This window comes from Falco punctatus (genome assembly GCF_963210335.1).
Source record: "Falco punctatus genome assembly, chromosome: 4".
NCBI classification, from domain to species: Eukaryota; Metazoa; Chordata; class Aves; order Falconiformes; family Falconidae; genus Falco; species Falco punctatus.
Window position 1 is genome coordinate 42,859,912 of NC_137583.1, and position 15,091 is coordinate 42,875,002.

A 15,091-nucleotide genomic window follows, 5' to 3' on the forward strand; every position below is an offset into this window, starting at 1 on the left:
CTGGAATGCAGCAAGAAACAAGATTCATAAATGCCATGTGAAGTAGCCAAACACACCAGGCATCTCCAGCTAATGCAGAGGAACATGACTAGAGTGTTATGACTCATCTAAGCAACTGGCAGGTTTGTAAACTTCTGCAGAACTACCTAAATAATCCTGGGTAGGAGAGAAAATAAACATTTTGGAATATTTATATAACACTACAAAGGCAAATGTCCTTCACTGCCTAGCAAGCACAAAGAGGAAAGGGGGTGGGCAGAATTTCAGCTCACGCAGCATAGAAGACAGCAGGTGTTATACAATTATGAGCTGCATTAGTTCTACAAAAACCCAAAAGGGTATTAGTGAATGTAATAATTTGAAGCAGGAGCTCTGTGAAAAATAAACGTGGTCAGTCCTGTACCTAAACTCGAGTCACCAGGAAATGTAAGAGTTGTAAGATAAGAATAGCTATTACAAAAACCCATTCTCTAAAGTATTGCTGTACACATTCAAAAGTATCTGTGTAAAGAAAAATAGAGGAAAAGGTACAGAAAAGTAGTTGCAGCAAAGCTGAAAACACTTCCCTATAATTTTCCCCATCTTTTTTATTGGCACATACTTTTCATTAAATTCCTGCAATGAAAATTGAAAAGCAGGATTAAGAAAATGCTCCTTTATTAGTCATAGCTTATTCCTCAACAACAGAAATATAACTCACTTGGAAAATGTTACTTTGCTTCCTTAACTGCATGGCCCTTCAGCAATTTCGTTTTCTTGAGGGAACAGGAGGGAAATATCTGAAATGGGAATCTGCTCAGCAGCCCTGGAGACACAAACAGTAAGCCCAGCCCACTAGAAATCCACCCCTCAGCTGCTTTGTGTTCTGCTGCGACCTGTGGCACAGTATTCGGAAAATAAGGGGGGTGCTTCAATGCAGTCCTATTTATCCACATTCTTCTACTTTACTGTCAGACACTGGAGTCTATGGAACAAATAATACTGTGTTCGCATTGAGGATCAGAGAAACCCGAGCATGATTGAAGTCACTTTCCAGTTTTCAACTACTGCAGTAAATTCAAACATACAATATCTACAGCAGAATTTATTTCTTGCTAAAGTAGGTACTGTTCGGTGCAGTGTTCATCTGTCAGATCCAGGACATTAACTTAAACTCATTTCTTTATGTTCTCTAACACCCCAACTACGCTCTTTTCATGGGCAGACCAAAGCTGTGCATTATTACTAACACAGATTGACTTACACAAAACCAGAATGCAGGTAATCTATGAAGTATACCATCACAGCAATTTGCTTGCACTGCATTTTGCTGTGAACAGCTTTATTGCAATAACTTTCTGCATTGTTTTTATGAAGAGTACTTTTTAACTCAAACATGCACCTTCTGGGGCTTGTTCTGAAAAATTAAAGGTCGATCACATATTTAAGAATAATTATTCATTATAATTTATATACATTTTATTCTGAGGAAAGACAGTTAATGAAATCAGATCTATTTTTAAAATTTGCCTAGGTGGCTTAAAAATCCAAAATACATTATTCCTCAAATCTGGTTGTAAATAAATGCAAAAAAGACTACAAAGATTAATACATAGCAAGTGTCATACCTGTTTACTAAGGCTCCTGTAAAGGTTACTAAGCTGTGTTTCCTGAAAGCACAATATTTGAAATTTCTGTTTTATTACAAATATCAGACTGCGAGTCAGTGAATCCTCAAACTGCACTGTTAACACCACCTTTGCCCTGTCACCTCTTCCCCCCCCCCCATCACCAAGAACTTTTACTTCTTAAAGCTTTGTGCCCTAAACAAAAACACTTTTACTTATTAAAGCTTGTGTCTGGAGAGATGCAGCTCATTTTCAAAACATTCTGTAAAACCCCACTACTTTTCAGCTTTTTTTCTTTTAAAAATAAATTGCATAGTCTGCAGAATAGATGCTTTACATGACCCTTAAAGTAGCATTTATAATTTGAAATTGGGCAAAAAACTGGTATCCACTTCAGGCTGGATTAAACATAAGCATATATTTTAGAGATCATCAATACCATTGCTGGAAAGGCAGCAAGTGCAAAAGCACTAGCTTTAAAATATGATGGATTTACATTACAGATTTATAGATATACTACAAATTCAATAGTTTACATTTTATCCCTTCTTTATCTCTACACAAGCAATAGAAGAATTTATGACAAGAGTGCATAAGACAAACCACCTCATTTGCACATCTCTAAAATGGGGAATCAGGGGATCTAATGCCGAAAGGTCACTATGGAATGAGGTAGCGATCAAAGAAAAAGGCGGCTGCTGTGAAGACAAGGCTGCAATGAAAGTGCTCTAAAGTGACACTTTGTAATTGCTGGAGCAAGAGAAGCGTATATTTAACCTTTAGCATGAAGGACTGATGATTTCTTTTACCCAGTTTCAGGGTATCTGATGGCACTTCATCACCAACAGTGTGACTTTACCTTTTAGCACATATTCAGATAGCTCCACGCAGATCTTCAGTTCACATACACTAGATGGATTTCTTGACATCTTGACACTGGCAATTCATTAGAGGACAATTGAACAACCACCCCCTTGCAACAACACAGGGTAGCAAAGCTTAACCCAGTTAAATGGTGAACTCATTAGCAGGGAATGAGCTTTCAAATTTTCTCCCAGCTCAAACTGTCCTCGCTTCATTCTTCAGACAGAAAATGTACACACAAATCCAAAAGAGCAAGCTCTGACAGACATTAACATCATCGTGGGAGATTGTGGAGGCTTCACCTCACCTGTCAGGGCAATCTCAGGTTGCCAGAAAAGCTGCTGTGAACATTTCTGCACCACTTGGCTGTACTTACCTGAATGGGCATATTTACCCCTCTCACTTGCCAGAGCTCCCATTCACCACCGTTTTGTCCGCCCACCTTCCCAGTGCCTAGAACATTTCCCTTAGCAACAAAATAATGGAAAATTTAGTGCATCTTTATGATTAATTTATATGGTGGAAGTGTCCCACTTCAAGTCTCAGAAGCCAAGCAATGAAGTACTTGCAAAGCGTCAGTTTATCAAAACACAAAATTTGAAAAAGTTGAGTAGGGGAAATATATTTTTAGATTAAAGGTTTTGTCCTAGTTACAATAGCATAATGAAGGATAAATTCAGCACAGTTCACCAAGCACCTGATCTCACCCCCAAATCAAATGAACACTGAAACTTAGAATAGCTTCTTCTTGAAAGAAGAGCAGTTAGGTGGATGTAGTGACTTTCACCTGCTCATTTTATGTCCAGGTACTTTGTAATATTTAAAGACATTAGATAGGTAACTGTATTACCTAAAAAATGGTAACACAGACACAGGAGACAACCTTTTTTTCCAAAAAACAGAAGAGCACTCAGGTAGTAAAGGATTTAGAAATAAATTATTCTAAATAATTTTATTTCCTAGAGGCAAGTTGCTATGGATCAGCTGAACAGGAGACACAGGCTTTTTTCCCTTAACAAAAAAAAACCAAAAAAACCAACCTAAACAAACAAACAAAAAAAAGAAAACAAAAAAAAAGTGCGGTGCATTTATCTTATGCTTATGGCCATGAGAAATTCCTAAAAATGTGACCTAGCTTGAAAGGACATGATGATGTCTGCTTCTGTTTATAGGTAAGTTGCAATTACTGAGGTATGAGCTTCCCCAGACATTTCAACGAGTGCTGCCTTAGATCCCAATAACCCTCTAAATGCCATATTATTATTTTCCTGTTCTTCAAATCCTGTAAGAACCAGCCTCCCCCAAAAAGTCCCCTGGAACAGCACCCAGTTCATTACTTATTTAGACTTTTTAACATGTAGGGAAGCAATACAAGAATGTGAGAATAACTGCATTTTCTGAAAGGATGGCAAGTGGCAGGGAAACAGGGATCAGCCATCAGAAAAACTGGTGCCAGAAAATCCTGCCGCAAATGGAGATGCCCTAGGAAGCCTTTACCTCTGTGCCGCCAGCTCGGTGGCACTTTGCAGTCCAACCCTGCACCCTGCTCACTTCAGCAGTAATGCCAGCAGTAAAGGCAGGAACGCTAAGCTGATTCAGGTACACATCTCTTCTAAGCTATTAGACTTCAAAACTGGTATTTTAGTGAACAGATCCTCTGAAAAATACGCCTAAATGGAGCAGCGAATTTAGCTATTTTCATACCTATGCAGTCTTTTGGCACAAATAGCAGCTGCCCAGTTGCAAACCAGCTTCCCGATTCCCAGATTGGGTGACTACACTTGTAACGTCAATTGAAAATCATTCCCTTCAAAGTGCAACGCCAAAACGAATATTAGAATGAAAACGGAAACAAATATTAGATTGAAGTCCAAAAGATATTATAATAATGTAATTTGAAATTAGTTAGCCCAGCCATCTGATGCCAAACTAAATGAAGCTATTGACTGCAGAAGTTGCCTGAACCCGGTCAACCAGGAGTGAAAATACTGAATGGGCCAGACTGTTTAGGAGAGTTTTCTTTTTTACAGTGTCAGGAAGGAAATCATTACTCAGATTACTGGCCTCTTAGATGGTTTTAAGGAAGGCATATTTCTATTTGTACAATAATTTAGGAGTTACTGTCAAAATTGACAGGGATAAATAGACATTCCGGAGCATGGCAGACTTGCTCCCCTAGACAGTTTTGGGTCTCTGATCAGTGCTGTTTGACTTAGCAGTTTCCCCCAAGGTACAGGCGGGCAGGAATGCCCATACACCAGCAGCAGGTCCTCCCTGGCTTAGCCTTAGGTCCTGATAATCTATGGCACTAGCAAACAACAGATGCTTAAGGAAAAATAAAAGAAACAAGGCATGTACAGATGCTGTTGTCCCTGAACGTATCTTCTTGGCTTCAGATGAATGGATATTTCATGCGCTACAGGCTGTATTAAGCCCCATCATGCTTAACAGTGCCAAATTATTCACCTTCCACCAATTCCTTCAGTTTCTTTCTGAGCTATATTTTAAATTTGATATTTGCAACACCTGATCACCAGAATGTAACTATGCCAATTTAACTCCACAGATGCAATATTCTGCCGATCACTATGGAACTTTACAAAGGTCTAGTGCCAAACAGGGAAAAGATGGAGAGAGAGAGAGAGAGAGAGAGACTATGAGAGAATGGAGAGAGCAAAGAGGAGAAACCAGGTGATGCTCACTTTTACTTAAACAAAAAAACAGTCTGAAGCGTTCTGTGGTTGTGATTATTTTGACATGTCAGCATTAAGGAGTATTACAGAACAACAATTTCTAAAAGTATTTTACGTCTCTATTTCCACTCCAGCTACAAGGCAGAAAGTATGCAGGCATAAAATAGGATACTCCATACATGATTTATGGCAAAAGTTGCCTGAACTCATCAGTGCTTCCGATGTGGTCTGGCCTGGTTTCAGATTTCTTTTGACTAAGAACATTAAAGCTCAGTTCAGCTTTTTTCTAAGGAGTTCCCATGGTCCTGTCTCACAGCTCTATTGAATTTTTTATTTTGTATTTCAGACCAGCTGCAGAAATGGACATTTCTAAGCATCAGCCTCCAAAAATGTCTAAAAGTTATATCCAGAAAAAAGTGTTAGTGAATGTCTTTGTATGCAAGTAGAGCAATCCAGAAGCTAGTTAAAATTAGTCCTATAAGCTATTTTATATTCCTGATCATTAGTTATAAGTGCCATTGACAGTGAATTATCTGAAATATTAATTTCTCATCTTATGTCACACATTCACATTTTGGGTTTATCACTCCCTTAAAGGAATGATCACCTGGCACAATAATTTGCCCTTTCAAGGTCTGACAAAAATATTTTAAATTAATATCCTATAGATCTCATGAAAATATGGACAGTAATTTTCTTAAATATTTCTCCTTAACAAAACAACATTTAGACATGCAAATTGGATTAATCACTGAGTGCTTTCCTAAAAAAAAAACAACAACAACAACAATAAAAAAAACCCCAGGCTAATTCCTATCTTAGATTACAAGTTTTGCTGTAGTAACAGCAGATGCAGGCTAAGGAAAATATTTTTCCAATCACATGAGGATAAAAAAGTTTCAGATTCAGTAGTTTGAACCGGTGAGTTTTGAGTGTCCCAAAAGATCTCTAAGGCTTTCATACCTTGAAAGACACTTTGGAAAAGGAGAATAACACTCCCTCTTCATTAAAATCCAAACATCAGCTACAGGCTGCTGTTTCAATGACATCTTAAAATGTGACTGGAGCAAGGATGACCCATCTAAAAACCAGTGATTTCAGTTGCTGTATTTTATTTTTTCAGTCCTGTTTTTGAAGCTTGTGAAACCCACAGAACCGAAGCAGGCTCAGAACAGAGTGCTCTGACAAGTAGGCCATGAGAAATCCGGAAAATACCATGTTGTTAGAATGATAGCTGCACATTAAGGGTTTGATACATTATTTTGAAACCCAGTTGCATAAAGCAGTGCTTGTGCTAAAGCTGTCTCCAGCGGTTTATCTCTTCATGTATCATAGCAGGCACCCAGGAGGGCTGCAAGCAATAAATTAATTCAGACTACAGATATATCATGCCGCCCACTGACCTTTCCCTTTCTCTCTCACACTTCAGTCAACCATCTCTGGCAATTTCTTAGGAGTTTGGTAAAAGAATTGCTATATGTACTGAAACATTAAAAGTCTAAGAAAAGAGTGAATATTCTCAATTACAAATACTGTAAGGTGTTGTCAATCAGAAACTGTCAAAAAATATTGAGCCACTAGATGAAAAGTTTAAAAATGTATGTCTGCTGAACATTTCTTTGAGTTCCAGTTGCAAGCTGTTATTATCTGCCCACAAAGAATGATGAAGGACTTGTGCTTTTTACGGAAAATTAAAATGCATAGTTTTTCTCTCAAACAGGTGATTTTTCTCCTAGCTTCCTTCCTCTCTTTACATGAAAAGGTATGAAGCACAGAAAGAATAAAAACTAGAAAGTTTTGCCTTTGATGAAAATGTTGATGACAATTTTTCTGTAAAAATAAATTGAAAATACTGCAAAAAATACTGAAATTGTGTTTGCATCCCAGTGGAGATGTCAGCTGGCTGCCTAAAAGACAAGTTTGTTTTGTTTTTCACTTTAGGCACACCACCACTTTAATTGACAGACCTAATTAACAGAAGGACCTGCCGGGCACAATCTGCATCATGCTCCCGCTGACAGAAGAGGAGCTCCCTGCCTCCTGGCCGTGCCTGCGCCAGGCTGCACTGCTCAGCACACAGCGTCCGCAAGGCTGACGACTGCAGACCCCTTATAGGCACTGGAAGCACAACAAAAATCCAATGCAGGCCAACAAATGCAGAGACTGAGGGTTAAAAGGGCATCAGAGCCTTCTAGGGTTTTCCTTTGCACACTCTGCTTAGTACCATTGGATTGTAAAAATATTAATAATGACACTTGTTCTCACATGGGAGTGTGCTTGTGGGGAGGAACCGGCTTCTTGTGCCATTCACACTGTGAGGTTAGATAGTTTCAGGTGTTTCTTCTACCATTATCATTGGTCGTTAAAAAGCGCCAAGGAATTAAATCATCCCGTGTTCCTGCCCAGCAGCGAGCAGCCGAGGACGAGCCTGCAGGCCGGCAGCAGCCCCTCAGGGACAGCCCGATGCCACAGCCTGCTGTATCACAGGCCATGCCGGCACGGCTGCGGCGCTGCAGCGATGCTCTCACCGCAATGTTCTTCCCACGTGGCTCTGTGTCATCGCCAGTACACCACGACGAGTAGGGAATAAGGCATTCGGTTTGATGTGTATAAACTACCAAGCATAGCAAGCTTTAAAAGGAAGGCAGATGAAGTCCCAAGTAAACTTCAGCATCAAATCCCTGAATACACAGTCACAGCTGTGGCTGTAAATAAAAACAAACCCACTCACGACGGAGAGGGGTCTGCAGCTGTACAACAAGGGGCTGCTTGCCTGTGGAACATAAGGGAGTCATTACTGCAGTTTCCTTGAAAAAAGTTATATTCTCCGCTTTTTGTGATGAAACAGGAATAAAGTCCTCACATCAGTATGCGGCCGTAACACAGCATCAGTTAGACCATCTCCTTCCTTGAAACAAGATACATATTGCATGATACTCAGCTGCAGGCCTCATATCCAGAAAAATTAAGAAAGTGAAGAAAAAAATTAGATGGATTCAGTGACGGGGAATAGGGAAGTGAAAGTTACCCATTTTACCTACAGTCAGAATAGACTCTGCCAATTAAATATTCTAATTTTAGCCATTAGTAGTTAAATCCCAGACAATATTCCAGTGAAGATGTACTGGTGCAAAGGTGAGAACATGAAATGCATTTCTAATTTATCGCCATTGCATTTTCCTCTTTTGACAGTTTTACAGCATTCGCTGTATGAACATTCACTCATACACAGAGAAAGACCACGTGCAAACTCAACAGCTATGAGCTGATGCAACCCACACCAAAGAATTACAACAGGTAAGGTTGTTAGACTTGCAAAAAGATACCATTCTTTAACTGTAACCTGTTCTGGAAAAATAAAGCAAGACAAACAGAAGCAAACAAACCCAAGCAGCAACAGTAAACATAACACAATAACTAAACTACTTCCTCTTTGAAGACTTATTCTCTCTTCAAGTGGCAAAATCAATAGGATTTGTCTCTCTGGTACAGAGGTTGTAGAAATGCAGATTAATTAATGCAGCATAGACGGAAATGCTTGTGATGCATTTTTAGAATTTTATTTGATCAATAAACGTCTAAAGAACACAGAGAAGCCACCAAGGCCATAACAGAACTGGACTGCACCCACCAAGAATATATTAGCTAATGTCTTACAGACTACACTCTTCTGAATAATGCTCAGGAAGATAACTGCCATTTCTGTATTCATTAAGGAAAAGGAACAAAAAACCCTGGAGAATTCCTGAGCTGCTAGTTCCTGCCTAAAGAGCAATCTGATGCTCTGCAGGTAGCACAGCACATGTGGCTCAGCTGGTCCCTTACATGCATGAAATTTAGGGAAAAACACCGGTACATTTTTTGACAAGCTTGTAAGACCGACTACTTCCAGTACTGAATTGCATCGAAGGAGGGACAACATTTTGCCATTTTGAAAAATACTAAGCAGTACTTCAATAACAAAGTGCATGAGTTTTTCTGCCTTTTAATAGTCCTGGTTGCAAACTGATACCTTAAAGTGATAAATACAGAAAGTTCTCCTGTTGTTCAAATGGTGTTTCAGCAGCTTTCTGAGACCGTATCTGTGCATCTCAGAAATAAGAACGCTATTGACAAGAGCCAGATATTACTGAGACTATATATTTTTTTCAATATTTTCAGAAGCAAAGGTTGATTTCTTATCAAACAAAGGGGAAAAGCCCATACAGCTGATAAATTTGCCTTCACCATCGATAGCTACAAGCCTTCATGAGTAAGCTGCAATGAATCCCCCCCGGGAAGTCACCTGGAGGAGCAGGTACAACGTCAATGTCTGTCTAAAGCAAAAATCTAATTTCCCTGTTGATTTGTAGCATTTCCCTGTTGATTTCCTTCTAGAATGATCTTAAACATTTTTGATGCTATTTTAACAAGACAGGTCCAAGCCTACTGCCCATGTAGCAAAGTTGTTTGTTGTGATTGAAAAAAACCGAAACAACAAAGGCAGATGCTTTCCTTGTAAGTTAATTTCTGAAACACTCCTAGCTTCACCTCCCGAAGACGGAACCACTTATACATATTTCTATCCTTATTTCTGCTCTTGAGGTTTTTCCTGGCCACATTAGTGACTGGGGTGAAAAAGCTGATTTTTCACTTCTTGTAAAGAAGATAGAAACCCCAGTTTGCTTTCCAGTTTCTTTTCAGAATAAGGAAAGGGACATGAGCATGTCTGCAGCAAAAAAGACACCTTAAAGATATCTGTGCATCTGAATCTTTGTCTCCTTCCAGTTCAACCCAATAGCATGTATTAAACACAACAGTCTCAAAGATCAGGATATTCCCAATACATCTCAAAAGGCTAACACTAATCAAAGCTGATCAAAAGGCCTAAGAGTTTGAGATACAACAAAACCAGAATGACCTGTGACGAGACTACCTGATAGTTTGATTCGATTTAGATCAGATGCCACATGTATAGCATTAGTCAGTCATTAGATATTGCCTGATTGCTGGCATTTTTTGCACCATCTTAAAACTACAATCAGACACTATATATAAGGAATAAAACTTATGTCTTCAATTAATCAAAAGTAGTTTAAAAAGTGATATTGGAAATACATACAGTTTACACAAACATTATTCAGGAATAACACAGGTACTATTTATTTTGATTCACAGCAGCAGTTATGAACCAGACAATCCTTGCAAGTCCTTCCCAGGTCTGTAGTTTATGACTATAATTACCAGGTATCCACCATCACACAGCTGTGCAGAAGCAGCAGGCTTTACCATATGTACTAAAAATTGCTTGTTGTATGCTACCAATGATGAGCATGAAAAAAGAAAAAGAAGAAAACTACAGGAAGAGCTTTGACAAGAGAGAAAGGTGAAACAGACAAAATATCTGTAATAAGGTAATCAGAATACATACATACTGAAGAGGAAAATAGAAATCACATATATTTGCTTAAGAGCAGAAGCAGTTTGAGAAAGGAAAGACAGGTCATCCTCAAAAGAGTGACAGCAACGTAGGCTCCATGGGGTAAGATGTATTAAAAATCATGGGATTAATCACAGTAGGGAAGGTGAAAGCTTGATCAAGTCCAGATAAGGATGAAAGGGCAAACTTTATATGGAAGAGAGCAAATATCTGGTGAAATAATTCATGAGGGAGAAAGAAAGAAGATACAGCATCGGTATACATAAAATGAGAAAACAGTTATGAATACTGAGGAACAGAACAGAAAATTTGGTAGAAAAAGTGAAAAATTATGTTTTTGAAGAATACGAGTCTGAAAGCAGCTGGTGGCATGCTGTTTAATCCTTCTGTAGGTGCCGTCAGACAAAATATGAAGAGGCGCAGCTGTATGTAGCAGTTATTTATATTGATCTGAAAAACACTGCACATGGCAGCTTATTTGCACCATCTGCTACAGAAATGTCAGTCAAGGGGAGCAAGGCAGACACCTGGGGGTGTCCACACTGAGAAATCACTTAGAAGAGGAAAGAAACTCCAGCCGGGGGAAAAAAAATAATCTATAAAAAATGAGTAGCTTATGCTGTCAAAAGGACTAAAGCTTTTGAGGAAGAGCAGCAGCTGGCACAGGAGCAGCCAGCCTGAGTTTTAGTGGATGTCTTGAACTTGCCTGAAATGAGATAGCCCCTGCATTTTCATGCTTAACTGTCAGACAGGTGCCCTGATTTTAAAGCTAACTGCAGTTTTTCAGGGCTTTCAGTAGTACAAATGGCTGGTGAAAAGTACAAGGAATATACGCCACCTAAATAAACTGTCCATCCAACTGAATAAGCCCTAGCAAAGGCTGAAATTAAGGATAGCAGCTTTCAAAATTCACAGCAGGAATGGTAGCATTCAGCAGACTATCTATAATGCACAATGTAGCAGTCACCCATGAAATACAACCTGCACAGGCTTGGCTGGAGAAGGCGACCTGCGTCCACTTTGGAAGACCTTGGGCAAGGTTCATCTCACATTATGTTACATGACTATCTTAGGGTGGGACAAACCATGCCTGATAAATGCCATCTGAGAATGCCTTCAGAAAGAGCAACAGAGGGAGTCCAGGCAGCAACACAGAGACAGCAGAGAAGGAAACAGTATTAAAAGAAGGGAACCTGCATTCTAAGTAAAGATCTGGGGACTTCAGGGATTTTTCGTAAGAAATACGTTACAATCCCCTACATGTTTGGCAGATAGAAAGTAAAAATTAAAAGGACAAGCAGTTCCCAAAAAAGGAGCAAAAGTAACAGCTTAATTTAGTATAGGAACAAATGTGTCCTGTGTTCTCCATAAATAATAGCAGGTGAGATGGGCCTAATATTTGCTAGAATATTTACCAGGTTTTCCAGAAGCAGGATTAGATAGTACATTTGAGACTATCTGTTCTCAACAGGTTTCATGAAGATCGAAGTCCATACTTCAGATGTAACAGTAAATGTACAGGGCCATGCTGATTAGAGGAGGGAAGAAAATGTAAGAGTGGACCTAAAAGCACACCAAAGGGATGGGATGTTGAAGAGAAATAACAAATAGCTGCACACTGGCCAGACAAACAAGCTTTGTCAGAAATTCACCCTGCAAAAGCACATTCCTGAGAGTGAGTTCTGCAAAGATAATGAGGGATTGTACAAAACACCATGTTCTGTGTTGAGCCCCCACCCAAATCCGTGTCCATCTGTACCATCTCCCTTTAAATTTGAGAAATGCTAATTCTGCCTTTGAATCTGCTTTATATAGGACATTGAAGCTTCCATGCAATTTTAAAATAGTCATACAAATCGCAGGCAATCATTTTCCTTTCTGGTATCTGTGCAGTGCAGTTAAAAAAACACAAAAGAGCCATGTAGTACATAGCATGCCTGACACCAGTCTGTTCAGTATCACAGTAAGTACAGATCAATATTTCTCAGTTTCTGCAAAGTCTACAGTATTCTTTAAAATCCATGAAAAAAAGCTTACCCAGTTTTCAAGCTGACTAAGGCGTCTTCAACTCCTTTCTGATTATACTTTGTCATGTAAAGGTGCATATCAGGGTAGTTGTTTCTGATATTCCTCTCTGTGCTTCCATTTGGGACAGTTCCAAATCGGAAAGGAGGCGAATAATCATATGGCCTTTGGAACTAGAGAGAAAAGGGAAAAGCAAAGCATTTCAGGCATTCAAAATGTGAAGGAGGGCAATTCCAGGTTGCAGAAACCAGAAGCTGTATAAACTGCCTCAAATTTCTTCTAGGCACATGCTGTGGGTTAATTCATCTCTATTATACCAGAAATCATGACTTTGCACTGATGGAACTTAACAGAAACATCTATATCCAAAGTAAAAGCAGATTAGTTTCGCCACTCTAATGTGACTTTCTCCCATGCATTTTAATATGGGAGGACAGCAGAAACGGGAGCGGAGATGCTGGAAGGTGTTCCCCAAACTACAAGCCGACGCACTGGCAAACTGCGATCAAAAGGAAACTGTTTAGTTGATAGTCATTTAACGGTCCCACCTCGGCTGAGACGTGGCGGGTCTCCATCCCAGGAAGGGGAAAGGGCCACCTGCCCTGCTGCACAGGGAGCCCGAGGCACTGCCCAGCCCGGGGTGCCTGCAGGGAACCCGTGTGCAGGGCCAGGGCTAGGGCCAGGGCCGGCCTCCCTTCCACCGCTGTGCCTCAAGGGGAATACACCCCTTTGCATCGTCCCCCAGGGCTCCGCAGCTATGGCACTTGACATGAAGAGGGCTTCTGGAGCTCTCGCACCTGTAGTCCTAGTCCCTACTTCTTCCTATGAGTGACAACTACAGACCACTTGCTTGAGGGCCGGCAGGTTTGTTCTACAACTTCGCCCTCTCGATGGCTATTGCATCAGCACAGACAAGCCGGGGGGTATCTGCAAAGGGGTAACACCAGCTCAGGGCACACCCAGGTTTCAGTTTGGAAATCATTCAGATAATCTCAGATAAACTTTTGCTAACAGACCTGAACATTTTATATGTGCCCTTTCAATATCTCCCTGTCACCAAGTGACTAGGATTAAGTTAAAATGATTCTTTAAGAAATACATTAAAAAGGTCACTCAAATCAGAGGAACTATTGGCTAATGTGGAAATTCAATTGAGCATCGATAAAAGTAGTCACCCATGAATTCCATGGTAAAATGAACTCTGTTTTTACTGTTAAAGTTTGAAAAGAAATCTATACACCCTGTGTTGCAGGAGATGGCTAATATTCATATAGACGCTGCTTTCTTTGGGCTACCTATGTAATACTTCTCTTTTTAAACTCTAGTCTCCGTGCATCAAGAACTCCCAGGATCCAGTGCCAATTTGCCAAGAGAATACAAATAGGCTTACACAAAACCTGGGAGCATTTTCAATTCCGTCAAACCTTGACTGTGAAATTATTGCTGCAACAATATTTTCATGTTACAGAACTACAATTAAATGTTTCATTTTAATTAAGCATATTTTGACAAAGCATAAAGGAATGAACTCTATTTTTCTCTATTCGTTTAGCTAACAGATGTCTTACTTTTCTCATTTTCCCTTTTCACAGCTTTACTGTTTAAATTATTACTTTGCTACTACTTTACACATACTAATTGACCCATGCACTAAAATTACACTGTGTTCTAGTCATGGTTCTTAGTCTATATTTGCTGTCTCCTTTTTTGAGTTTATTATGCAGCAACTGAAACAAACCCTGCTCTTAAATATATGTCCAGAGATTCTACTGATATAGATGTGGCCTGCTATTAACTTTATTTTAATCTACAGGCAATGAATCCCTGAAGTTGTGAGGTGGCTCCAGTATGTCCTAATATCCCTATCAGATTTGCCAGTCAATACAACTGGAAAAAATAATTTAAAAAAACAACTTTGATTTCAAGACCTGTGGAAACTGTTGCTGCTCGTACAGCTGACATTTTTTTGAAATTCAGCTGTGGTTAACATTCCGCAAGCTCAGTTCCTAATCCTGGAGTATGGCAGGTGAATTAGGGGAACAAGGAGATTATGGTGGAGTATCCAGGTAATTTGGAAATGGAGTTTGGTTGTAAATATTCTCACTTTCCAAGACCATTCATTATACGTTTAAGATGCTGGGAGGCGTCTCCTCCCATAGGAACAGGTAATGAATTGAGGTATCTATCCCAAACTGAACATTCATGGAATACAAAGATACTTCTGCAGGTGAGCAGAGATTAATAAAAAGTACTAATTCATCCAAAGATCACAAGGATAACAAACAGATGAGTAGTTCCAAACACCATCCACAGACTGAAATTTCTTGGCACAAGACACCCAACCAACACATTTTAACAGTCACAAGGATATAATAATTTTGAAACGATTGTCTGCTACTACTGCCTGCTCACAGACTATTTGTAAAGAAGAAAGGGTTTACAATCTGTTTACTAGCACTGCACCCAAAACTAGAAGTGTATGA

The 15,091-nt window shown here is 39.6% G+C and overlaps 1 protein-coding gene across 5 annotated transcripts in view; it reads right to left on the minus strand.

Moving 5' to 3' along the window:
- The window catches only part of GRIN2A (glutamate ionotropic receptor NMDA type subunit 2A), a 219,652-nt gene that overhangs the window by 56,379 nt on the left and 148,182 nt on the right, over positions 1 to 15,091 (minus strand). For all 5 annotated transcript variants that reach the window (XM_080386783.1, XM_080386780.1, XM_080386781.1 and 2 more), the window contains one exon: positions 12,621 to 12,781. In XM_080386783.1, the coding sequence (XP_080242909.1) occupies positions 12,621 to 12,781 (161 nt within the window). The remainder of the gene's footprint in view (positions 1 to 12,620; positions 12,782 to 15,091) is intronic.